Source organism: Musca autumnalis, unplaced genomic scaffold (genome assembly GCF_047663935.1).
Source record: "Musca autumnalis isolate F117 unplaced genomic scaffold, ASM4766393v1 scaffold_5, whole genome shotgun sequence".
Taxonomy (NCBI): Eukaryota; Metazoa; Arthropoda; class Insecta; order Diptera; family Muscidae; genus Musca; species Musca autumnalis.
The window spans coordinates 48,519,799-48,545,834 of NW_027412088.1; the positions used below are offsets into that span (position 1 = coordinate 48,519,799).

General features: G+C 37.3%; 1 protein-coding gene across 6 annotated transcripts in view; it reads right to left on the minus strand.

Moving 5' to 3' along the window:
• Window positions 1–26,036, minus strand: part of mim (missing-in-metastasis) — a 396,419-nt gene that overhangs the window by 240,255 nt on the left and 130,128 nt on the right. For all 6 annotated transcript variants that reach the window (XM_073988101.1, XM_073988098.1, XM_073988097.1 and 3 more), the window contains one exon: window positions 25,087–25,811. In XM_073988101.1, the coding sequence (XP_073844202.1) occupies window positions 25,087–25,158 (72 nt within the window). In that variant the 5' untranslated portion in view covers window positions 25,159–25,811. The remainder of the gene's footprint in view (window positions 1–25,086; window positions 25,812–26,036) is intronic.

Below are 26,036 nucleotides of genomic sequence, written 5' to 3' on the forward strand. Positions count from 1 at the left end.
GCCGTTTTAGAAGTTAAACTAAATTTTGACAAAGTATTAGGAGAACCAAAGTCTGGACCAAATTGGTTGCCCCATTCAAGTGATAACGTCCTAGCATTTTAGTGAAATTTTTTAAATATTGGGAAAAGTACCGGAAGTTGTTTACCAATATATTTGGATATATTTGGATATAATATGACGAATACCAAATGTTGGACCAGATCGGTTCAACAGTTCGAGAGTTATCGTTCTCTCCGACCGCCACATATGGTGACATAGGGAGTTTTTACACCTTTCGTACTGTTTTCTCAAGAAGTATGAACTTGCCCTAGAAAAAAACTTTAACTGTCGTAATTGAGGCAGCGAATGCAAGTTGCTTCAGCAAAAATCAAAGTGATTCAAGAGCAGGTCTTTAAGTGAATTTATCCAAAATTTTGTGTGGGAGGTACCCGAAGGAGTGGAAAATATAGTCCATATTCGAACCTGATCTATATCTGGTAGATATATTAGGATGTGTAAAGCATGGACAAAATCGGTCACTCCCATCAAAAGTTATCGTGCGAACAAATTTTCCGAACATTTTTTAAATTTTGTGGGGGAGGTACCTGAAGGAGCGGACCGATATGGCTTGTCTTCAAACTTAAACTAAGTTTGCACAAAATATTACGAAGGCCACATTTTGGACCGAATCGGTAGATCCGTTCGAGAGTATATTGCGTTCCAACCACTACACACGGTGTCATAGGGGTTTTTTGCAGCTTTCAGGCTAGTTTCTCAGAAAGTATGGACTTGCCCCTGATGAAACGTGTACCGTCGTATGGGGGCAGTGAATACAAGTTGTTACAACAAAAATCAAAGCGATTCGAGAGCTGGTCCTAAACTGAACTTTTCCGAAAGGAGTGGACCGATTGAGTCCATATTGGAACCTCATCTAAGTCTGGTAGAAATGTCACGTTGATCCGTTCGAGAGTTATCGTGCGCTCCAGCCAGCCAGACAGACGGACGGACATGGCTAAATCAACTCTAAATGGTCTGAAACACATTTAAAAATTTGAAGTGCAGATGGCGTTAACGCATAAATGGGCAAAAACTCTTCCAAATGTCTTCTATGAACAAAAACTCTTCTAAAGGTCTTCTAAGGACAGAAGATCTTCTAAAGGTCTTCTATGGACCGAAGACCTTCTACAGGTCTACTATGGACCGAAGGTCTTTTTAAAGGTCTTCTATGGACCGAAGACCTTCTAAAGGTCTTCTATGGACCGAAGACCTTTTAAAGGACTTCTATGGACCGAAGACCTTTTAAAATTCTTCTATGGACCGAAGACCTTCTAAAAGTCTTCTATGGACCTAAGACCGTCTAAAGGTCTTCTATGGTCCGAATACCTTCTAAAGGTCTTCAATAGGTCGAAGACCTTCTAAAGGTCTTCTATAGACCGAAGACCTTCTTAGGGTCTTCTTCTGACCGAAGACCTTCTAAAGGACTTCTATAGACCGAAGACCTTCTAAAGGTCTTCTATGGACCGAAGACCTTCTAAAGGTCTTCTTTTGACCGAAGACCTTTTAAAGGTCTTCTATGGACCGAAGACCTTCTAAAGGTCTTCAATGGACAGAAGACCTTCTAGCGGTCTTCTTTGGACAGAGGACCATCTTAAGGTCTTATATGGACAGAACACCTTCTAGAGGACAGAAGACCTTTTATAGGTCTTTTATATGGACCGAAGACCTTCTGAAGGTCAACTATGGATCGAAGACCTTCTAAAGGTCTTCTATGGACCAAAGACTTTCTAAAGGTTTTCTATGGACCTTCCAGAGGTCTGCTATGGACAGAAGACTTTCTAAAGGTCTTCATTGAGTCGAAGATCTTTTAAAGGTCTTTCAAGCACAGAAGACCTTTTAAAGGTCTTCTATGGACCGAAGTCCTTCTAGAAGTCATCTATGGATAGAAGACCTTCTAAAGGTATTCAATGGGTCGAAGACCTTCTAAAGGTCTTCTATGGACAGAAAACCTTCTAAAGATTTTCTATGTGCAGAAGACCAGCTTAAGGCCTTCTATGGGTAGAAGACCTTCTAGACATCTTCTATGGACCGAAGGTCTTCTAAAGCTCTCATATGGACCGAAGACCTCTTAAAGGTATTCTGTGGACAAATATCTCCTAATGTTTTTCTATGGACAGAACACCTTCTAAAGGTCTTCTATGGACCGAGGGCCTTCTAAAGGTCTGCTGTGGACCGAAGACTTTTTAAAAGTCTTCTGTGGACCGAGGACCTTCTAAAGGTCTTCTATGGACAAAATACCTTCTAGACGTCTTCTGTGGACCGAAGGCCTTCTAAAGCTCTCTTATGGACCGAAGACCTCTTAAAGGTATTCTGTGGACAAATATCTCTTAAAGTTCTTCTATGGACCGAAGACCTTTTAATGGTCTTCTATGGACCGAAAAACTTCTAAGGTCTTCTATGGACCGAAGACCGTCTAAAGGTCTTCTATGGACCGAAGACCTTCTAAAGGTCTTCTATAGACCGAAGACCTTCTAGAGGTCCTTTGTGGACCGAAGGCTTTCTATAGGTCATCTATGGATAGAAGACCCTCCAAAGGTCTTCAATTGGTCGAAGACCTTCTAAAGGTATTCTATGGACACAAGACCTTCTAGACGTCTTCTATGGACCGAAGATCTTCTAAAGCTCTGCTAGGACCGAAGACCTCTTAAAAGTCTTCTGTGGACAAAATATCTCCTAAAGTTTTTCTATGGACAGAACACCTTCTAAAGGTCTTCTATGGACCGATGACCTTCTAAAGGTCTTTTATGGACCGAAGACCTTCTAAAGGTCTTCTGTGAACCGAAGACCTTCTAAAGGTCTTCTATGGACCGAGGACCTTCTAAAGGTCTTCTGTGGACCGAAGACCTTCTAGAGGTGTTCTATGGATAGAAGACCTTCTAAAGCTCTTCAATGGGTCGAAGACCTTCCAAAGGTCTTCCATGGACTGAAGACCTTCTAAAGGTCTTCTATGGACCGAAGACCTTCTAAAGGTCTTCTATGGGCCGAAGACCTTGTAAAGGTCTTCTGTGGACCGAAGGCCTTCAATAGGACTTCTATGGACCGAAGGCCTTCCAAAGATCTTCTATGGACCGAAGACCTTCCAAAGGTCTTCTATGGACCGAAGATCTTCTAAAAGCCTTCTATGGACTGAAGGACCTTCTAAAAGCCTTCTATAGACCAAGGAACTTCTAAAGGTCTTCTGTGGACCGAAGACTTTTTAAAAGTCTTCTGTGGACCGAAGACCTTATATAGGTCTTCTATGGACCGAAGACCTTCTAAAGGTTTTCTATGGGCAGAAGACCATCTTAAGGTCTTCTATGGACCGAAGACCTTCTAGAGGTCTTCTATGGATAGAAAACCTTCTAAAGGTCCTAAAAGGGTCAAAGGTCTTCTATGGACAGAAGACCTTCTAAAGGTTTTCTATGGGCAGAAGACCATCTTAAGGTCTTCTATGGACCGAAGACCTTCTAGAGGTCTTCTATGGACAGAAGACCTTCTAAAGGTCTTCTATGGACTGAAGACCTTCTAAAGGTCTTCTCTGGACTGAAGACCTTCTAAACGTCTTCCATGGACCGAGGACCTTCTAAAGGTCTTCTGTAGATTGAAGACCTTTTAAAGGTCCTATGTGAACCGAAGACTTTTAAAGGTCTTCTGTGGACCGCAGACCTTATAAATGTCTTCTATGGATAGAAAACCTTCTAAAGGTCCTCAATGGGTCAAAGGTCTTCTATGGACAGAGGACCTTCTAAAGGTTTTCTATGAGCAGAAGACCATATTAAGGTCTTCAATGCATCGAAGACCTTCTAAAGCTTTCTTATGGACAGAAGACCATCTTAACCTCTTCTATGGACAGAAGACCTTCTAAAGGTTTTCTATGGTCTTCGGAGAGGTCTTCTATTTACAGAAGACCCTCTGAAGGTATTTTATGGACAGAATACTTTTTAAACGTCTTCTATGGACAGAAGGCCTTATAAAAGCCTTCCATATAGAGAAGATCTTTTAAAGGTCTTCTAGGGATAGAAGATCATCTAAAGATCTTCTTCGGCGCGGTTCATTTGGGTCATTATCTCCGGTAGTGTGAACGTACCCCCGAAAAAAATGTGTATCGTCGTAATAGGGGCCACGAGGACAACCTGCTGTAAAAAAAATTATAACTATATATGTCCTTAAACTTCCTTAAACTTCATTTTACACTTCGATATGGACCATCGAACTTGTTCTAAATTAGGACTAAATATTACGATGTGCAAAGTTCAGCGGCTATCGGGTGCATCAGACAGACAGACATAGGAACACCTAAGATGAATCGATTCCAAATTGTCGAAAATGGATTTCGTCCGAACATACTTTTGGTCCGAAAACAATTATTTCAATGAGACACATTTTGTGATGGGATCAAAGTGCATATACCAAAAGACTGAGGGTATAATTAGTCTCCTTAGTGAAATATCCGTCAATGAAAGAGGCTGTTATATATTCAACCAAAGGACTGAGGGTATAATTAGTCTCCTCAGTGAAATATGTGTCAATGAAAGAGGCTGATATATATTCAGCCGCAGGAAAGCATGTTTGTTAACAGCACAAGATAAAAACACCTCAATACACATAAGGTCATGTGACTGTCAGAAGATCCTACGACAAAGCACTGCTTCCAATGATGAGAATCTGTTTCCAGGTTCCCTGACAACATCATGGATTCCGGGGAATGCTTAGTACCTGAACAACATCACACGCTATACCGAACGGTCCTGGTGGCTGTTGACCTATCGAAGGCTTTCTGTAACATCAACCATGCCAAGACTTTGATCCAGTTGTGTTTGATACGTGGAATTCATAAATAACAAGTCGAAGACACGCAGAGTGTAACGTACCCCAAAGTGGGGTGATATCTCCGGAACTCTTTAACATCTACCTTTCTAAAAGACCACAACCTCAAGATGGCATAGAGTACCTGTAACAAAATCTTGCTGATGTGCCTGTGCCTGTTTGGGTGTTATTGCCATTAGCATCCCTCTGTCACAATCTTGTTGAAAGGCTTCCACCACACAGGCACGTCAGAAGAAATCTACATAATATAGAAAGGGGGGCCCAAAGGTAAAGATGAGATCCTCTAGACGAGTAGGCAGTACAATGATACAGTGTACTCCGCACTTCGAGATCACTCCCTATCCCAATCGCAACAGAAAAATCCAAGCTGACAAGGCAATCACTAGTGTTTTTAGCACAATTCTGAGCCGGAATATATTTTCCATAACCTCAATTGTGCTGTGAATCCCATCTACTACCAGACTTGGGCTTTTTATTTGACACAAATGTGTTACCAAGTTCAGCAGACAATTCAGCCGGTAACGACATTCTAAAGTTTAAACAATCGCAATTTATCGACTTCACCGAAGACATTGTTGGCCACCAACAGCTGCAAGTGGGCTTTATGGTCTGGTCTGTCTGTCTAGTACTGCCGCCTGCTGTTGACATTTTACACAGTCTATTTTCAGATTTGTAATGATTGTTTGCCTTTGTAATGGAAATACTACTGCTGCTACCAATACCCCACATAGGGATAGTTGGAATGGGATTCCAGTGCGGATTAATTTCAAAACAATTTTGTTTGATTGAAAATAGTTGTACGCTCGGATTGGTTTTCGAATCGCCATATAGAAAAACAGGTCAGTTACAATTTACGACCTGAAATTAAGTTAAGTTCCGGAATTTGGCATCTGGAATATATGCTAAGAGTTACCTTCAATCTATCAATGTTCTTCCCCAAGTTCACATTCCAATTAGATTCACCACATTTTTGACATATGTTACCATACACGAAATAAGTTTCAATAATGTGTGATAGTTTCCCGCAATCCAGAAAAAAGCTCAAAATAGCCAACCATAGACAATTTTACCCCCATCAGATATCATCGATATTTGTAGTCGTAGCCCATAAGTTGGTGGTGTCGATGGTGCCTCGGCTGCTGACGCCAGTGTCTTATTGACATTTTAAACAAATTATTTTTAGTTTCCTTATCTTAAGGTGGGACAAACAAAATCTATTGCAGCACTACGTTTCCCAACGAAAAAACCAGGTGAAGAATCGACATAGTATACACCGATTTATTCGAAGCTTTTTTTAGTTTGGTTGGTGTCGATAATTTATGTTGAAAACAGCGTTGTTGCGTTTTGTTTTTTTTTTCATTCATTTTCATTGCGATAGGTATCATTTTCCTTTTTGGCTTGAAAGTAGCACAAAGCTAACGACACAAATACGAGCAATAACAACAACTACAACAATAGTATTTGAAGCGGCAAAAATACACATTGTTGGGTGTGTATTTTCAGACACCGACTGCAGCGACAAAAGTAAGGTAGGTAACCTCAAATTAGCAGAATTGGTAATAATGAAGAATGAAATTAAGAAAATTTTATTTCGCCCGGTTGAATACAAGTTTCCATAGGTAAACTTTTATTCAGCCCGGATGAATACAAGTTTCCATAGGTAAACTTTTATTCAGCCCAGCTGAATACAAGTTTCCATAGGTAAACTTTTACACAGCCCGGCTGAATACAAGTTTCCATAGGTAAACTTTTACACAGCCCGGCTGAATACAAGTTTCCATAGGTAAACTTTTATTCAGCCCAGCTGAATACAAGTTTCCATAGGTAAACTTTTATTCAGCCCAGCTGAATACAAGTTTCCATAGGTAAACTTTTATTCAGCCCAGCTGAATACAAGTTTCCATAGGTAAACTTTTATTCAGCCCGGCTGAATACAAGTTTCCATAGGTTAACTTTTATTCAGCCCGGGCTGAATGCAAGTTCCCAGCCCGGGCTGAATACAAGTTTCCATAGGTAAACTTTTATTCAATAGGTAAACTTTTATTCAGCCCGGCTGAATACAAGATTCCATAGGTAAACTTTTATTCAGCCCAGCTGAATACAAGTTTTCATAGGTAAACTTTTATTCAGCCCGGCTGAATACAAGTTTCCATAGGAAATTTGCTATTCAGCCCGGCTGAATACAAGTTTCCATAGGAAATTTGCTATTCAGCCCGGCTGAATACAAGTTTCCATAGGAAATTTGCTATTCAGCCCGGCTGAATACAAGTTTCCATAGGAAATTTGCTATTCAGCCCGGCTGAATACAAGTTTCCATAGGAAATTTGCTATTCAGCCCGGCTGAATACAAGTTTCCATAGGAAATTTGCTATTCAGCCCGGCTGAATACAAGTTTCCATAGGAAATTTGCTATTCAGCCCGGCTGAATACAAGTTTCCATAGGAAATTTGCTATTCAGCCCGGCTGAATACAAGTTTCCATAGGAAATTTGCTATTCAGCCCGGCTGAATACAAGTTTCCATAGGAAATTTGCTATTCAGCCCGGCTGAATACAAGTTTCCATAGGAAATTTGCTATTCAGCCCGGCTGAATACAAGTTTCCATAGGAAATTTGCTATTCAGCCCGGCTGAATACAAGTTTCCATAGGAAATTTGCTATTCAGGCCGGCTGAATACTAGTTTCCATAGGAAATTTGCTATTCAGCCCGGCTGAATACAAGTTTCCATAGGAAATTTGCTATTCAGCCCGGCTGAATACAAGTTTCCATAGGAAATTTGCTATTCAGCCTGGCTGAATACAAGTTTCCATAGGAAATTTGCTATTCAGCCTGGCTGAATACAAGTTTCCATAGGAAATTTGCTATTCAGCCTGGCTGAATACAAGTTTCCATAGGAAATTTGCTATTCAGCCTGGCTGAATACAAGTTTCCATAGGAAATTTGCTATTCAGCCTGGCTGAATACAAGTTTCCATAGGAAATTTGCTATTCAGCCTGGCTGAATACAAGTTTCCATAGGAAATTTGCTATTCAGCCTGGCTGAATACAAGTTTCCATAGGAAATTTGCTATTCAGCCTGGCTGAATACAAGTTTCCATAGGAAATTTGCTATTCAGCCTGGCTGAATACAAGTTTCCATAGGAAATTTGCTATTCAGCCTGGCTGAATACAAGTTTCCATAGGAAATTTGCTATTCAGCCTGGCTGAATACAAGTTTCCATAGGAAATTTGCTATTCAGCCTGGCTGAATACAAGTTTCCATAGGAAATTTGCTATTCAGCCTGGCTGAATACAAGTTTCCATAGGAAATTTGCTATTCAGCCTGGCTGAATACAAGTTTCCATAGGAAATTTGCTATTCAGCCTGGCTGAATACAAGTTGCCATAGGAAATTTGTTATTCAGCCTGGCTGAATACAAGTTTCCATAGGAAATTTGTTATTCAGCCGGGCTGAATACAAGTTTCCATAGGAAATTTGTTATTCAGCCGGGCTGAATACAAGTTTCCATAGGAAATTTGTTATTCAGCCGGGCTGAATACAAGTTTCCATAGGAAATTTGCTATTCAGCCGGGCTGAATACAAGTTTCCATAGGAAATTTGCTATTCAGCCCGGGCTGAATATGGGTTAACACATTTCCCTTTGCTTTTATCAACTTCATTGTTGTCTAACACACTCTTAAAGCTAAATAATTCTCATTACCTTCAAATCTTTCAAAGTCCATAAATAAATAATAAATTCAAAAGCAAACATTACCAAGATTTCAAAGAATAATAAAGCCATAAATCATATCTTTTCTCAAGTAATAAAATATTTTTGTTGTTGTTAATTGAATGAAGCCACACAACTCTTTGCCTGCTGCTCATAATCAAAATGTTTAATAACAAAATAATTTGTTTACTCTGGAGATGAAACAAAATAATAAATTATTACTTCTATCAGGGAGGAAACTGGCTAACCAAACTCTTCTACTTGCGTGGCAGATCCCCAAGAATGGGGAATATAAATAACAAAACAAAAAAGAAACCAAATTCGCACAATCTGAAGAAACTCACTCGCTGCCTGCCTTCGTCGTCCGCTTGCCAAACAAATCGTAAATGTCAGAGTAAACAATTAATTAGATCACAAGATATGCCAGATACTACCACTTGGGGCAGATATTTACAAACAAATGATGTTTGTATGTACGTATTTGTACAGTCGCCATTCAACATGGAAAGTATGGTGTAGTGGTCATCTTCACACTCATCAGTAGCGTCATCACAGAATGGCAACAAATTAGCCAAGCAACCACATTATGCCGCCACAAGTCGTTACGGCTAAAGTCCAAGAATAAGTTGGAAACCAGTGCGTATATATGTATGTATGTGTGTAGATATGTATGCTGTGGGAAATGGCCAGCATGAAATTGAAACTGCGTAATAAATGCCAACGAAATGCAAAAAAAGATCTTCCTTCATTGGGAATTGGTTCGAAGAAATCGCAATCCAAACACAATTTAGAAGCTGCGAACAAATTATTTGCAGAGATGTGTACGATTTAGGTGGTGAGAATGATCACTTATGTTGGGGTTTTGTAGATATAGGGAAGGGTTGTGTTTTGTTAAAAAAATGGTCCTTCGAACAACCAAGACACTTTGTAATCCTTTACTATCCTCGTACATCCATCATGTGCTTTGGATGATACTCTCCCATAAAAAGCAAACTCTCCACAACCATTAACCAAATAAATCCACCTGATAATATATCTGGGCAATCAATTTAAATGAGATTAATGAAGTGGTCATGCTGGGATGTTCGCACCAGTGATTTGCCAAGCCAAAATGTCGCCAGTAATAGACTTTTTTCTTTTTCAAAATAAGGATAAAAGGCAGTATGCGGATTTTTATTCAATTCCATGAAATGAAATCATAAAACAAATTGAAATTGGTTGCATTAGGGGGTATGGAGGTGCTGGTTGCTTAGGTGGAGGGGGATGTTGTCTTTGTCGATGTGGATAATAATAAATCAAAGGCTATTTTTGGTTGCATTCGAACAAATGGCTGAATCGATGGATTTGTTTATTTATTTTGTTACCCACTTATGTTGCTCTATGGCATGGCGAGATGGCTAGCTGGTTCTCTCCAGCTTGCTGCGTACATATTATACTGTGTATGACAACCACCAGCAGCACCACCACTTAAGATTATGAACAAATATGGCTTTGAAAAAACGTGAGTGTCAGTTAGCCGTTGACCTTGTCCAATCTATATTATGTTGTTACATCGCACACATGGTCAAATGCAGTGTGAGGGCAGCACAATTACATATTACAACAACTTGAAAGTGGTGACAGGTGATGTTAAAAAACAGTGGAAGTTCTCATGGAAACAATATTTAGCTGAGATTTCCTATGGAAATCTATATTCAGCTCAGATTTCCAATGGAAATCTATATTCAGCCAGGCAAAATAACAAAATTTCCTATGAAAATACAGATTTCCCATGGAAATCTATATTCAGCCAGGCTGAATAACAGATTCCCTATGGAAATCTATATTCAGCCATGCTGAATAACAAATTTCCTATGGAAATCCATATTCAGCCAGGCTGAATAACATATTTTCTATGGAAATTCATATTCAGCCAGGCTGAATAACAAATATCCATATTCAGCCAGGCTGAATAACAAATTTCCTAAGGAAATCCATATTTAGCCAGGCTGAATAAAAAATTTCCTAAGGAAATCCATATTCAGCCAGGCTGAATAACAAATTTCCTATGGAAATCCATATTCAGCCGGGCTGAATAACAAATTTCCTATGGAAATCCATATTCAGCCGGGCTGAGTAACAAATTTCCTATGGAAATCCATATTCAGCCGTACAGAATAACAAATTTCCTACGGAAATCCATATTCAGCCAGGCTGAATAACAAATTTCCTATGGAATTAGCTGAATAGCCTGGCTGAATAACAAATTTCTTATGGAAATACAGGCTGAATAACAATTTCCCTATGTAAATCCATATTCAGCCGGGCTGAATAACAAATTTCCTATGTAAATCCATATTCAGCCGGGCTGAATAACAGACTTCCTATGGAAATCCATATTCAGCCGGCCTGAATAACAGATTTGCTATGGAAATCCATATTCAGCCGAGCTGAATAAAAGATTTCTTATGGAAATCTATATTCAGCCAGGCTGAATAACAGATTTTACGTGTTCCCTAAGACCACAATAGGCGTGGATTTCTTAAAGATTTTTAGCTGCCCCCTAAGACCACAATAGGCGTGGATTTCTTAAAGATTTTTAGCTGCCCCCTAAGACCACAATAGGCGTGGATTTCTTAAAGATTTTTAGCTGCCCCCTAAGACCACAATAGGCGTGGATTTCTTAAAGATTTTTAGCTGCCCCCTAAGACCACAATAGGCGTGGATTTCTTAAAGATTTTTAGCTGCCCCCTAAGACCACAATAGGCGTGGATTTCTTAAAGATTTTTAGCTGCCCCCTAAGACCACAATAGGCGTGGATTTCTTAAAGATTTTTGGGTGGACTCTAAGGCCGCAATAGGCGTGGATTTCTTAAAGATTTTTTGTTGCCCCCTAAGACCACAATAGGCGTGGATTTCTTAAAGATTTTTAGCTGCCCCCTAAGACCACAATAGGCGTGGATTTCTTAAAGATTTTTAGCTGCCCCTTAAAACCACAATAGGCGTGGATTTCTTAAAGATTTTTGGGTGGACTCTAAGGCCACAACAGGCGTGGATTTCTTAAAGATTTTTGGGTGGACTCTAAGGCCACAATAGGCGTGGATTTTTTAAAGATTTTTAGCTGCCCCCTAAGACCACAATAGGCGTGGATTTTTTAAAGATTTTTAGCTGCCCCCTAAGACCACAATAGGCGTGGATTTTTTAAAGATTTTTAGCTGCCCCCTAAGACCACAATAGGCGTGGATTTTTTAAAGATTTTTAGCTGCCCCCTAAGACCACAATAGGCGTGGATTTTTTAAAGATTTTTAGCTGCCCCCTAAGACCACAATAGGCGTGGATTTTTTAAAGATTTTTAGCTGCCCCCTAAGACCACAATAGGCGTGGATTTTTTAAAGATTTTTAGCTGCCCCCTAAGACCACAATAGGCGTGGATTTTTTAAAGATTTTTAGCTGCCCCCTAAGACCACAATAGGCGTGGATTTTTTAAAGATTTTTAGCTGCCCCCTAAGACCACAATAGGCGTGGATTTTTTAAAGATTTTTAGCTGCCCCCTAAGACCACAATAGGCGTGGATTTTTTAAAGATTTTTAGCTGCCCCCTAAGACCACAATAGGCGTGGATTTTTTAAAGATTTTTAGCTGCCCCCTAAGACCACAATAGGCGTGGATTTTTTAAAGATTTTTAGCTGCCCCCTAAGACCACAATAGGCGTGGATTTTTTAAAGATTTTTAGGTTTGGATTTTTTTTATAATTTTTGGATGGACTCTAAGGCCACAATAGGAGCATCTAAAAAATTGTCTTTGGTACAGTTTTTAGCATTTATTTGCATTTGAGGTATTTAGCATTCATTTCAGTTAATTCAGCATTTAACCACCACAATTTAACCTCTGTCTATCCTCAAATTACAATGTTCTTGACATACTCCAAACATAACTTCTTGATGGTGTTCTTTTTCATTGTTGTTGTTGCTGCTATTATTCCACAGTTCCAACCCTACTTTTTTTGATGATGAAGGTAGTCTTGTGACAACAGATTCATTTTAAAATTTGCCAAAGAAATCGGATACTTTAAAATTAAACAAACAACAGCAAATACCAAAGTCCGTCTGGTAAGCTGTCAGAGCTATTTTTAATGCAGATCACATCAGCATATGCAGCTCATCTCCAACAACATGTTTTGTTGTTGTACAAGAAAAAAAGAGACATCTTGCAGCCAAAATATTTTGTAAAAATTTTTCAGTTTTCTTCATTTGGTCGAACAGGTGTTCGTTCACTTCCATTCGATTCTCCTTCGCATCATGACACCTTAAGGTGGATTTCTATTGCAAGTTTAAAAATATCTCTTCTTTTTTTGTTTTGTAATCCAAGTCAAGTATGAAATTATTGTTTTTATTTTTCTATAACGACTTTTTGAATGAATCTATGAAGAAGAAAAAATCCAGTTACAAATCTCATATTACATTCGTTAGGCCATCGATCTATTGCCTCTGGTGTTATGCCTGGAGAGTGTTTCAATAGCATTGCTTTGGATTAGTTTTCAAAATCTTTTGTTATTGCTCACTCCATGTCTCGCTATCTCACTTTATCATTTCATTTACTACTCTAAGATTTCAATCCATTTCAAATTTTTTTGTTTGGATTCTCGACAATTGCTTACTTTGAAGTGCGGGTGGTGCTGCCCAGCCGGCAATAGAGGTTTCGGTTTGTTTAGCACCAGCGTTTGTTTTAGTGACTGGTGGGGCTGGCTGTGGTGATTGACGTTGGCGACCGTATCGTAGATAAATGTCATTGACTTTTATTTGGAATTGTAATTGAATAGAGTGTAACTGACAGACAGACAGACATACGACTGTTTGATACAATCGTCAATGTTTGATTATTTGTTCGCACAATATGTACATAACTATTGTAAGAACGTGTGTGTGTGGGTAGGGGGTTTTTATTTTATATCTCAATAATTTGGCTTGAGGGACAATTAAATACTAAATAAAATCCCATAATGTTCCACCATAACGGGCGGATTAATTGTTGACATTGGGATAGAGAAAATTAATTTTGAAAAAGAAAAGCTGTCGGGAAAGCATATTGGGATACTGAATTTGCACAATAGGCGTGGATTTTTTAAAGATTTTTAGCAACCATCAAAGGCCACAATAGGCGTGGATTTTTTAAAGATTTTTAGCAACCATCAAAGGCCACAATAGGCGTGGATTTTTTAAAGATTTTTAGCAACCATCAAAGGCCACAATAGGCGTGGATTTTTTAAAGATTTTTAGCAACCATCAAAGGCCACAATGGGCGTGAATTTTTTAAAGATTTTTAGCAACCATCAAAGGCCACAATGGGCGTGGATTTTTTAAAGATTTTTAGCAACCATCAAAGGCCACAATGGGCGCGGATTTTTTAAAGATTTTTAGCAACCATCAAAGGCCACAATGGGCGTGGATTTTTTAAAGATTTTTAGCAACCATCAAAGGCCACAATGGGCGTGGATTTTTTAAAGATTTTTAGCAACCATCAAAGGCCACAATGGGCGTGGATTTTTTAAAGATTTTTAGCAACCATCAAAGGCCACAATGGGCGTGGATTTTTTAAAGATTTTTAGCAACCATCAAAGGCCACAATGGGCGTGGATTTTTTAAAGACTTTTAGCAACCATCAAAGGCCACAATGGGCGTGGATTTTTTAAAGATTTTTAGCAACCACCAAAGGCCACAATGGGCGTGGATTTTTTAAAGATTTTTAGCAACCACCAAAGGCCACAATGGGCGTGGATTTTTTAAAGATTTTTAGCAACCATCAAAGGCCACAATGGGCGTGGATTTTTTAAAGATTTTTAGCAACCATCAAAGGCCACAATAGGCGTGGATTTTTTAAAGATTTTTAGCAATCATCAAAGGCCACAATAGGCGTGGATTTTTTTAAAGATTTTTGGCAACCATCAAAGGCCACAATAGGCGTGGATTTTTTTAAAGATTTTTAGCAACCATCAAAGGCCACGATAGGCGTGGATTTTTTAAAGATTTTTAGCAACCATCAAAGGCTACAATGGGCGTGGATTTTTTAAAGATGTTTTGGCAACCATCAAAGGCCACAATAGGCGTGGATTTTTTAAAGATTTTTAGCAACCATCAAAGGCCACAATAGGCGTGGATTTTTTAAAGATTTTTAGCAACCATCAAAGGCCACAATAGGCGTGGATTTTTTAAAGATTTTTAGCAACCATCAAAGGCCACAATAGGCGTGGATTTTTTAAAGATTTTTAGCAACCATCAAAGGCCACAATGGGCGTGGATTTTTTAAAGATTTTTAGCAACCATCAAAGGCCACAATGGACGTGGATTTTTTAAAGATTTTTAGCAACCATCAAAGGCCACAATGGGCGTGGATTTTTTAAAGATTTTTAGCAACCATCAAAGGCCACAATGGGCGTGGATTTTTTAAAGATTTTTAGCAACCATCAAAGGCCACAATGGGCGTGGATTTTTTAAAGATTTTTAGCAACCATCAAAGGCCACAATGGGCGTGGATTTTTTTAAAGATTTTTGGCAACCATCAAAGGCCACAATAGGCGTGGATTTTTTTAAAGATTTTTGGCAACCATCAAAGGCCACAATAGGCGTGGATTTTTCAAAGATTTTTGGCAACCATCAAAGGCCACAATAGGCGTGGATTTTTTAAAGATTTTTGGCAACCATCAAAGGCCACAATAGGCGTGGATTTTTTAAAGATTTTTAGCAACCATCAAAGGCCACAATAGGAGTGGATTTTTTAAAGATTTTTAGCAACCATCAAAGGCCACAATAGGCGTGGATTTTTTAAAGATTTTTAGCAACCATCAAAGCCCACCAAAAACGTGGATTTTTTAAAGATTTTTAGCAACCATCAAAGGCCACAATAGGCGTGGATTTTTTAAAGATTTTTGGCAACCATCAAAGGCCACAATAGGCGTGGATTTTTCAAAGATTTTTGGCAACCATCAAAGGCCACAATAGGCGTGGATTTTTTAAAGATTTTTGGCAACCATCAAAGGCCACAATAGGCGTGGATTTTTTAAAGATTTTTAGCAACCATCAAAGGCCACAATAGGAGTGGATTTTTTAAAGATTTTTAGCAACCATCAAAGGCCACAATAGGCGTGGATTTTTTAAAGATTTTTAGCAACCATCAAAGCCCACCAAAAACGTGGATTTTTTAAAGATTTTTAGCAACCATCAAAGGCCACAATAGGCGTGGATTTTTTAAAGATTTTTAGCAACCATCAAAGGCCACAATAGGCGTGGATTTTTTAAAGATTTTTAGCAACCATCAAAGGCCACAATAGGCGTGGATTTTTTAAAGATTTTTAGCAACCATCAAAGCCCACCAAAAACGTGGATTTTTTAACCCAGATATGCCCATTGCTTGATCGTGATCATTTTAAAAGTATTTTTATATTATTTTAGAAGCAAATGTGAAATAATAACTGTATGTTTATATGTTTTTTAAAATTTTTTTGAAAAAAGTGGTTTTTGAGGCCACTTTTGGACACAGGGTTTTATCTTATAACTGGGAGTTATGGGACACAAAACATTTGACATATAGTCCAAAGACACCTTTTCGGCATCTAGTTAACGTTTTTTCGTAGTAGGCTCCACATCGTGTATGTTTTCGTTATAAAACTACCCAATAATTAATCGGTCGTAAGGCAAATCATTGTAAAAACTAAGCGATAGGTGGCAACTTCGATGAACTAGACCTCAAAACTCAAAAATAGTAGCTCAAAATAATGGAATCACAAAATATCCCAAGAGCTACAGATGTGTACTGAGTATATCACCAAAATAAACGGTACTTTGATAAACATAACATATCAAATTACCAAGAATTTTGTGTGTCCTATATATAGGACGCTGGGCATATCTGGGTTAAAGATTTTTAGCAACCATCAAAGGCCACAATAGGCGTGGATTTTTTAAAGATTTTTAGCAACCATCAAAGGCCACAATAGGCGTGGATTTTTTAAAGATTTTTAGCAACCATCAAAGGCCACAATAGGCGTGGTTTTTTTAAAGATTTTTAGCAACCATCAAAGCCCACCAAAAACGTGGATTTTTTAAAGATTTTTAGCAACCATCAAAGGCCACAATAGGCGTGGATTTTTTAAAGATTTTTAGCAACCATCAAAGCCCACCAAAAACGTGGATTTTTTAAAGATTTTTAGCAACCATCAAAGCCCACCAAAAACGTGGATTTTTTAAAGATTTTTAGCAACCATCAAAGGCCACAATAGGCGTGGATTTTTTAAAGATTTTTAGCAACCATCAAAGGCTACAATGGGCGTGGATTTTTTAAAGATGTTTTGGCAACCATCAAAGGCCACAATAGGCGTGGATTTTTTAAAGATTTTTAGCAACCATCAAAGGCCACAATAGGCGTGGATTTTTTAAAGATTTTTAGCAATCATCAAAGGCCACAATAGGCGTGGATTTTTTAAAGATTTTTAGCAATCATCAAAGGCCACAATAGGCGTGGATTTTTTAAAGATTTTTAGCAACCATCAAAGCCCACCAAAAACGTGGATTTTTTAAAGATTTTTAGCAACCATCAAAGCCCACCAAAAACGTGGATTTTTTAAAGATTTTTAGCAACCATCAAAGGCCACAATAGGCGTGGATTTTTTAAAGATTTTTAGCAACCATCAAAGCCCACCAAAAACGTGGATTTTTTAAAGATTTTTAGCAACCATCAAAGGCCACAATAGGCGTGGATTTTTTAAAGATTTTTAGCAACCATCAAAGGCCACAATAGGCGTGGATTTTTTAAAGATTTTTAGCAACCATCAAAGGCCACAATAGGCGTGGATTTTTTAAAGATTTTTAGCAACCATCAAAGGCCACAATAGGCGTGGATTTTTTAAAGATTTTTAGCAACCATCAAAGCCCACCAAAAACGTGGATTTTTTAACCCAGATATGCCCATTGCTTGATCGTGATCATTTTAAAAGTATTTTTATATTATTTTAGAAGCAAATGTGAAATAATAACTGTATGTTTATATGTTTTTTAAAATTTTTTTGAAAAAAGTGGTTTTTGAGGCCACTTTTGGACACAGGGTTTTATCTTATAACTGGGAGTTATGGGACACAAAACATTTGACATATAGTCCAAAGACACCTTTTCGGCATCTAGTTAACGTTTTTTCGTAGTAGGCTCCACATCGTGTATGTTTTCGTTATAAAACTACCCAATAATTAATCGGTCGTAACGCAAATCATTGTAAAAACTAAGCGATAGGTGGCAACTTCGATGAACTAGACCTCAAAACTCAAAAATAGTAGCTCAAAATAATGGAATCACAAAATATCCCAAGAGCTACAGATGTGTACTGAGTATATCACCAAAATAAACGGTACTTTGATAAACATAACATATCAAATTACCAAGAATTTTGTGTGTCCTATATATAGGACGCTGGGCATATCTGGGTTAAAGATTTTTAGCAACCATCAAAGGCCACAATAGGCGTGGATTTTTTAAAGATTTTTAGCAACCATCAAAGGCCACAATAGGCGTGGATTTTTTAAAGATTTTTAGCAACCATCAAAGGCCACAATAGGCGTGGTTTTTTTAAAGATTTTTAGCAACCATCAAAGCCCACCAAAAACGTGGATTTTTTAAAGATTTTTAGCAACCATCAAAGGCCACAATAGGCGTGGATTTTTTAAAGATTTTTAGCAACCATCAAAGCCCACCAAAAACGTGGATTTTTTAAAGATTTTTAGCAACCATCAAAGCCCACCAAAAACGTGGATTTTTTAAAGATTTTTAGCAACCATCAAAGGCCACAATAGGCGTGGATTTTTTAAAGATTTTTAGCAACCATCAAAGGCTACAATGGGCGTGGATTTTTTAAAGATGTTTTGGCAACCATCAAAGGCCACAATAGGCGTGGATTTTTTAAAGATTTTTAGCAACCATCAAAGGCCACAATAGGCGTGGATTTTTTAAAGATTTTTAGCAATCATCAAAGGCCACAATAGGCGTGGATTTTTTAAAGATTTTTAGCAATCATCAAAGGCCACAATAGGCGTGGATTTTTTAAAGATTTTTAGCAACCATCAAAGCCCACCAAAAACGTGGATTTTTTAAAGATTTTTAGCAACCATCAAAGCCCACCAAAAACGTGGATTTTTTAAAGATTTTTAGCAACCATCAAAGGCCACGATAGGCGTGGATTTTTTAAAGATTTTTAGCAACCATCAAAGGCTACAATGGGCGTGGATTTTTTAAAGATGTTTTGGCAACCATCAAAGGCCACAATAGGCGTGGATTTTTTAAAGATTTTTAGCAACCATCAAAGGCCACAATAGGCGTGGATTTTTTAAAGATTTTTAGCAACCATCAAAGGCCACAATAGGCGTGGATTTTTTAAAGATTTTTAGCAACCATCAAAGGCCACAATAGGCGTGGATTTTTTAAAGATTTTTAGCAACCATCAAAGGCCACAATGGGCGTGGATTTTTTAAAGATTTTTAGCAACCATCAAAGGCCACAATGGACGTGGATTTTTTAAAGATTTTTAGCAACCATCAAAGGCCACAATGGGCGTGGATTTTTTAAAGATTTTTAGCAACCATCAAAGGCCACAATGGGCGTGGATTTTTTAAAGATTTTTAGCAACCATCAAAGGCCACAATGGGCGTGGATTTTTTAAAGATTTTTAGCAACCATCAAAGGCCACAATGGGCGTGGATTTTTTTAAAGATTTTTGGCAACCATCAAAGGCCACAATAGGCGTGGATTTTTTTAAAGATTTTTGGCAACCATCAAAGGCCACAATAGGCGTGGATTTTTTAAAGATTTTTGGCAACCATCAAAGGCCACAATAGGCGTGGATTTTTTAAAGATTTTTAGCAACCATCAAAGGCCACAATAGGCGTGGATTTTTTAAAGATTTTTAGCAACCATCAAAGGCCACAATAGGCGTGGATTTTTTAAAGATTTTTAGCAACCATCAAAGGCCACAATAGGCGTGGATTTTTTAAAGATTTTTAGCAACCATCAAAGGCCACAATAGGAGTGGATTTTTTAAAGATTTTTAGCAACCATCAAAGGCCACAATAGGCGTGGATTTTTTAAAGATTTTTAGCAACCATCAAAGCCCACCAAAAACGTGGATTTTTTAAAGATTTTTAGCAACCATCAAAGGCCACAATAGGCGTGGATTTTTTAAAGATTTTTAGCAACCATCAAAGGCCACAATAGGCGTGGATTTTTTAAAGATTTTTAGCAACCATCAAAGGCCACAATAGGCGTGGATTTTTTAAAGATTTTTAGCAACCATCAAAGCCCACCAAAAACGTGGATTTTTTAACCCAGATATGCCCATTGCTTGATCGTGATCATTTTAAAAGTATTTTTATATTATTTTAGAAGCAAATGTGAAATAATAACTGTATGTTTATATGTTTTTTAAAATTTTTTTGAAAAAAGTGGTTTTTGAGGCCACTTTTGGACACAGGGTTTTATCTTATAACTGGGAGTTATGGGACACAAAACATTTGACATATAGTCCAAAGACACCTTTTCGGCATCTAGTTAACGTTTTTTCGTAGTAGGCTCCACATCGTGTATGTTTTCGTTATAAAACTACCCAATAATTAATCGGTCGTAACGCAAATCATTGTAAAAACTAAGCGATAGGTGGCAACTTCGATGAACTAGACCTCAAAACTCAAAAATAGTAGCTCAAAATAATGGAATCACAAAATATCCCAAGAGCTACAGATGTGTACTGAGTATATCACCAAAATAAACGGTACTTTGATAAACATAACATATCAAATTACCAAGAATTTTGTGTGTCCTATATATAGGACGCTGGGCATATCTGGGTTAAAGATTTTTAGCAACCATCAAAGGCCACAATAGGCGTGGATTTTTTAAAGATTTTTAGCAACCATCAAAGGCCACAATAGGCGTGGATTTTTTAAAGATTTTTAGCAACCATCAAAGGCCACAATAGGCGTGGTTTTTTTAAAGATTTTTAGCAACCATCAAAGCCCACCAAAAACGTGGATTTTTTAAAGATTTTTAGCAACCATCAAAGGCCACAATAGGCGTGGATTTTTTAAAGATTTTTAGCAACCATCAAAGCCCACCAAAAACGTGGATTTTTTAAAGATTTTTAGCAACCATCAAAGCCCACCAAAAACGTGGATTTTTTAAAGATTTTTAGCAACCATCAAAGGCCACAATAGGCGTGGATTTTTTAAAGATTTTTAGCAACCATCAAAGGCCACAATAGGCGTGGATTTTTTAAAGATTTTTGGCAACCATCAAAGGCCACAATAGGCGTGGATTTTTTAAAGATTTTTAGCAACCATCAAAGGCCACAATAGGCGTGGATTTTTTAAAGATTTTTAGCAATCATCAAAGGCCACAATAGGCGTGGATTTTTTAAAGATTTTTAGCAATCATCAAAGGCCACAATAGGCGTGGATTTTTTAAAGATTTTTAGCAATCATCAAAGGCCACAATAGGCGTGGATTTTTTAAAGATTTTTAGCAATCATCAAAGGCCACAATAGGCGTGGATTTTTTAAAGATTTTTAGCAATCATCAAAGGCCACAATAGGCGTGGATTTTTTAAAGATTTTTAGCAATCATCAAAGGCCACAATAGGCGTGGATTTTTTAAAGATTTTTAGCAATCATCAAAGGCCACAATAGGCGTGGATTTTTTAAAGATTTTTAGCCAACATCAAAGGCCACAATAGGCGTGGATTTTTTAAAGATTTTTAGCAATCATCAAAGGCCACAATAGGCGTGGATTTTTTAAAGATTTTTAGCCAACATCAAAGGCCACAATAGGCGTGGATTTTTTAAAGATTTTTAGCAATCATCAAAGGCCACAATAGGCGTGGATTTTTTAAAGATTTTTAGCAATCATCAAAGGCCACAATAGGCGTGGATTTTTTAAAGATTTTTAGCCAACATCAAAGGCCACAATAGGCGTGGATTTTTTAAAGATTTTTAGCCAACATCAAAGGCCACAATAGGCGTGGATTTTTTAAAGATTTTTAGCCAACATCAAAGGCCACAATAGGCGTGGATTTTTTAAAGATTTTTAGCCAACATCAAAGGCCACAATAGGCGTGGATTTTTTAAAGATTTTTAGCCAACATCAAAGGCCACAATAGGCGTGGATTTTTTAAAGATTTTTAGCCAACATCAAAGGCCACAATAGGCGTGGATTTTTTAAAGATTTTTAGCCAACATCAAAGGCCACAATAGGCGTGGATTTTTTAAAGATTTTTAGCCAACATCAAAGGCCACAATAGGCGTGGATTTTTTAAAGATTTTTAGCCAACATCAAAGGCCACAATAGGCGTGGATTTTTTAAAGATTTTTAGCCAACATCAAAGGCCACAATAGGCGTGGATTTTTTAAAGATTTTTAGCCAACATCAAAGGCCACAATAGGCGTGGATTTTTTAAAGATTTTTAGCCAACATCAAAGGCCACAATAGGCGTGGATTTTTTAAAGATTTTTAGCCAACATCAAAGGCCACAATAGGCGTGGATTTTTTAAAGATTTTTAGCCAACATCAAAGGCCACAATAGGCGTGGATTTTTTAAAGATTTTTAGCAACCATCAAAGGCCAATGGGCGTGGATTTTTTAAAGATTTTTAGCAACCATCAAAGGCCAATGGGCGTGGATTTTTTAAAGATTTTTAGCAACCATCAAAGGCCAATGGGCGTGGATTTTTTAAAGATTTTTAGCAACCATCAAAGGCCACAATGGGCGTGGATTTTTTAAAGATTTTTAGCAACCATCAAAGGCCACAATGGGCGTGGATTTTTTAAAGATTTTTAGCAACCACAATGGGCGTGGATTTTTTAAAGATTTTTAGCAACCACAATGGGCGTGGATTTTTTAAAGATTTTTAGCAACCACAATGGGCGTGGATTTTTTAAAGATTTTTAGCAACCACAATGGGCGTGGATTTTTTAAAGATTTTTAGCAACCACAATGGGCGTGGATTTTTTAAAGATTTTTAGCAACCACAATGGGCGTGGATTTTTTAAAGATTTTTAGCAACCACAATGGGCGTGGATTTTTTAAAGATTTTTAGCAACCACAATGGGCGTGGATTTTTTAAAGATTTTTAGCAACCACAATGGGCGTGGATTTTTTAAAGATTTTTAGCAACCACAATGGGCGTGGATTTTTTAAAGATTTTTAGCAACCATCAAAGGCCAATGGGCGTGGATTTTTTAAAGATTTTTAGCAACCATCAAAGGCCACAATGGGCGTGGATTTTTTAAAGATTTTTAGCAACCATCAAAGGCCACAATGGGCGTGGATTTTTTAAAGATTTTTAGCAACCATCAAAGGCCACAATGGGCGTGGATTTTTTAAAGATTTTTAGCAACCACAATGGGCGTGGATTTTTTAAAGATTTTTAGCAACCACAATGGGCGTGGATTTTTTAAAGATTTTTAGCAACCACAATGGGCGTGGATTTTTTAAAGATTTTTAGCAACCACAATGGGCGTGGATTTTTTAAAGATTTTTAGCAACCACAATGGGCGTGGATTTTTTAAAGATTTTTAGCAACCACAATGGGCGTGGATTTTTTAAAGATTTTTAGCAACCACAATGGGCGTGGATTTTTTAAAGATTTTTAGCAACCACAATGGGCGTGGATTTTTTAAAGATTTTTAGCAACCATCAAAGCCCACCAAAAACGTGGATTTTTTAAAGATTTTTAGCAACCATCAAAGGCCACAATAGGCGTGGATTTTTTAAAGATTTTTAGCAACCATCAAAGGCCACAATAGGCGTGGATTTTTTAAAGATTTTTGGCAACCATCAAAGGCCACAATAGGCGTGGATTTTTTAAAGATTTTTGGCAACCATCAAAGGCCACAATAGGCGTGGATTTTTTAAAGATTTTTGGCAACCATCAAAGGCCACAATAGGCGTGGATTTTTTAAAGATTTTTGGCAACCATCAAAGGCCACAATAGGCGTGGAATTTTTAAAGATTTTTAGCAACCATCAAAGGCCACAATGGGCGTGGATTTTTTAAAGATTTTTAGCAATCATCAAAGGCCACAATAGGCGTGGATTTTTTAAAGATTTTTAGCAACCATCAAAGGCCACAATAGGCGTGGATTTTTTAAAGATTTTTAGCAACCATCAAAGGCCACAATGGGCGTGGATTTTTTAAAGATTTTTAGCAACCATCAAAGGCCACAATGGGCGTGGATTTTTTAAAGATTTTTAGCAATCATCAAAGGCCACAATAGGCGTGGATTTTTTAAAGATTTTTAGCAACCATCAAAGGCCACAATAGGCGTGGATTTTTTAAAGATTTTTAGCAACCATCAAAGGCCACAATAGGCGTGGATTTTTTAAAGATTTTTAGCAACCATCAAAGGCCACAATAGGCGTGGATTTTTTAAAGATTTTTAGCAACCATCAAAGGCCACAATAGGCGTGGATTTTTTAAAGATTTTTAGCAACCATCAAAGGCCACAATAGGCGTGGATTTTTTAAAGATTTTTAGCAACCATCAAAGGCCACAATAGGCGTGGATTTTTTAAAGATTTTTAGCAACCATCAAAGGCCACAATAGGCGTGGATTTTTTAAAGATTTTTAGCAACCATCAAAGGCCACAATAGGCGTGGATTTTTTAAAGATTTTTAGCAACCATCAAAGGCCACAATAGGCGTGGATTTTTTAAAGATTTTTAGCAACCATCAAAGGCCACAATAGGCGTGGATTTTTTAAAGATTTTTAGCAACCATCAAAGGCCACAATAGGCGTGGATTTTTTAAAGATTTTTAGCAACCATCAAAGGCCACAATAGGCGTGGATTTTTTAAAGATTTTTAGCAACCATCAAAGGCCACAATAGGCGTGGATTTTTTAAAGATTTTTAGCAACCATCAAAGGCCACAATAGGCGTGGATTTTTTAAAGATTTTTAGCAACCATCAAAGGCCACAATAGGCGTGGATTTTTTAAAGATTTTTAGCAACCATCAAAGGCCACAATAGGCGTGGATTTTTTAAAGATTTTTAGCAACCATCAAAGGCCACAATAGGCGTGGATTTTTTAAAGATTTTTAGCAACCATCAAAGGCCACAATAGGCGTGGATTTTTTAAAGATTTTTAGCAACCATCAAAGGCCACAATAGGCGTGGATTTTTTAAAGATTTTTAGCAACCATCAAAGGCCACAATAGGCGTGGATTTTTTAAAGAAAAAAATAATAACGCTCAATAGGCAAACAAATTTCTGTTCTCTTCTCACTGAAGACTTCTTATAAAATGCCAATATTGTGAGTACAGTACCTAAAATATTGGTCCTTCGAGTGGTCTCAAAAATTATATTCATGTATGTTCTATGTGAAAATGGTCATAGGACAGTAGGTCTGCTGGTTAAAGGCAAAATCTAAATATGCCACATCATTTATCATTACAAAGTAATGACTTGTCATTATAATACAAAATTTCTCCTAATTCTTGTGTTTTAATAAAGAAATAAAAAAAGTTCTGCTTCAAACTTACCTTCATATCATTAATTATCTGCTGGAATAAACTCCCCAGGGCGGAGCTATCTCTTTCCATGCTCATATCCATTGTAAAGCCGGGTTTTATTTATAGATTTAAATTCGCGAAAGTTTTAATAATGATTTTGATTTTTTTTCTTACACTTCGATACGTGTTTTTTCTCTCAGTTAATTGACATTAAAGACAGACTTTTTTGGTAATTTGATATTCATAAACGCGTGATTAGAAGTTTGGAACTGAAAATGATTTCAAAAAATTATAAGATCCAGCAATGGATCATTTGATACGTTGAACAAAAAGTGATGAATTGACACTTTTTTATTTTTTTTTTTCGATATTTCTTTTCTGAATATTTCTTTTTTTGTTACAGAAGTTCGAAAATTTGACCGAAACTTCTTAAGTCGTTTGAATATTGCAAAATGTCAGCAATAAGTTTAACAATTGACGAGACATTTTTAATTGATTAAATTTGCTTTTCACAGTCTTGAAAAATAAATTTCTTATTTTTGTTTGTGGTTCTTGTTTTTTTTTTATTTATTTTCACTTCTAATGAAATGATCGTTGGTTATTCTTCGTTTTGTTTGAATGTTGTTGTTGTTTCTTCTTAATTTTTTTCAATTTATTTATTAGCGGATTTTTAAGTGAATGTAAGCGGCATAAATGAATGTTGTTGTCGTTCGTTTAGATTGCCTTTAGACTGTCGCTTGCTCACTGAGCTAGATCTGTAAAGAGAAAGGAAGCCATAGAGACAATGATTAATAAATAATAATGAATAAAAGGAGCCATAAAAATTGTCATAAATTGAATTTTGGAAGATGAAGAGAAAGACATTCAAATAAAATACGACTGAAATAAATAAAAGTTCTAAAGAAAGGTGACAAACATCAATAATTCTAAATGGTCTAAATGGCCCATGCCTCGAGGAAAAAGTAAAATGGGAAAGTATA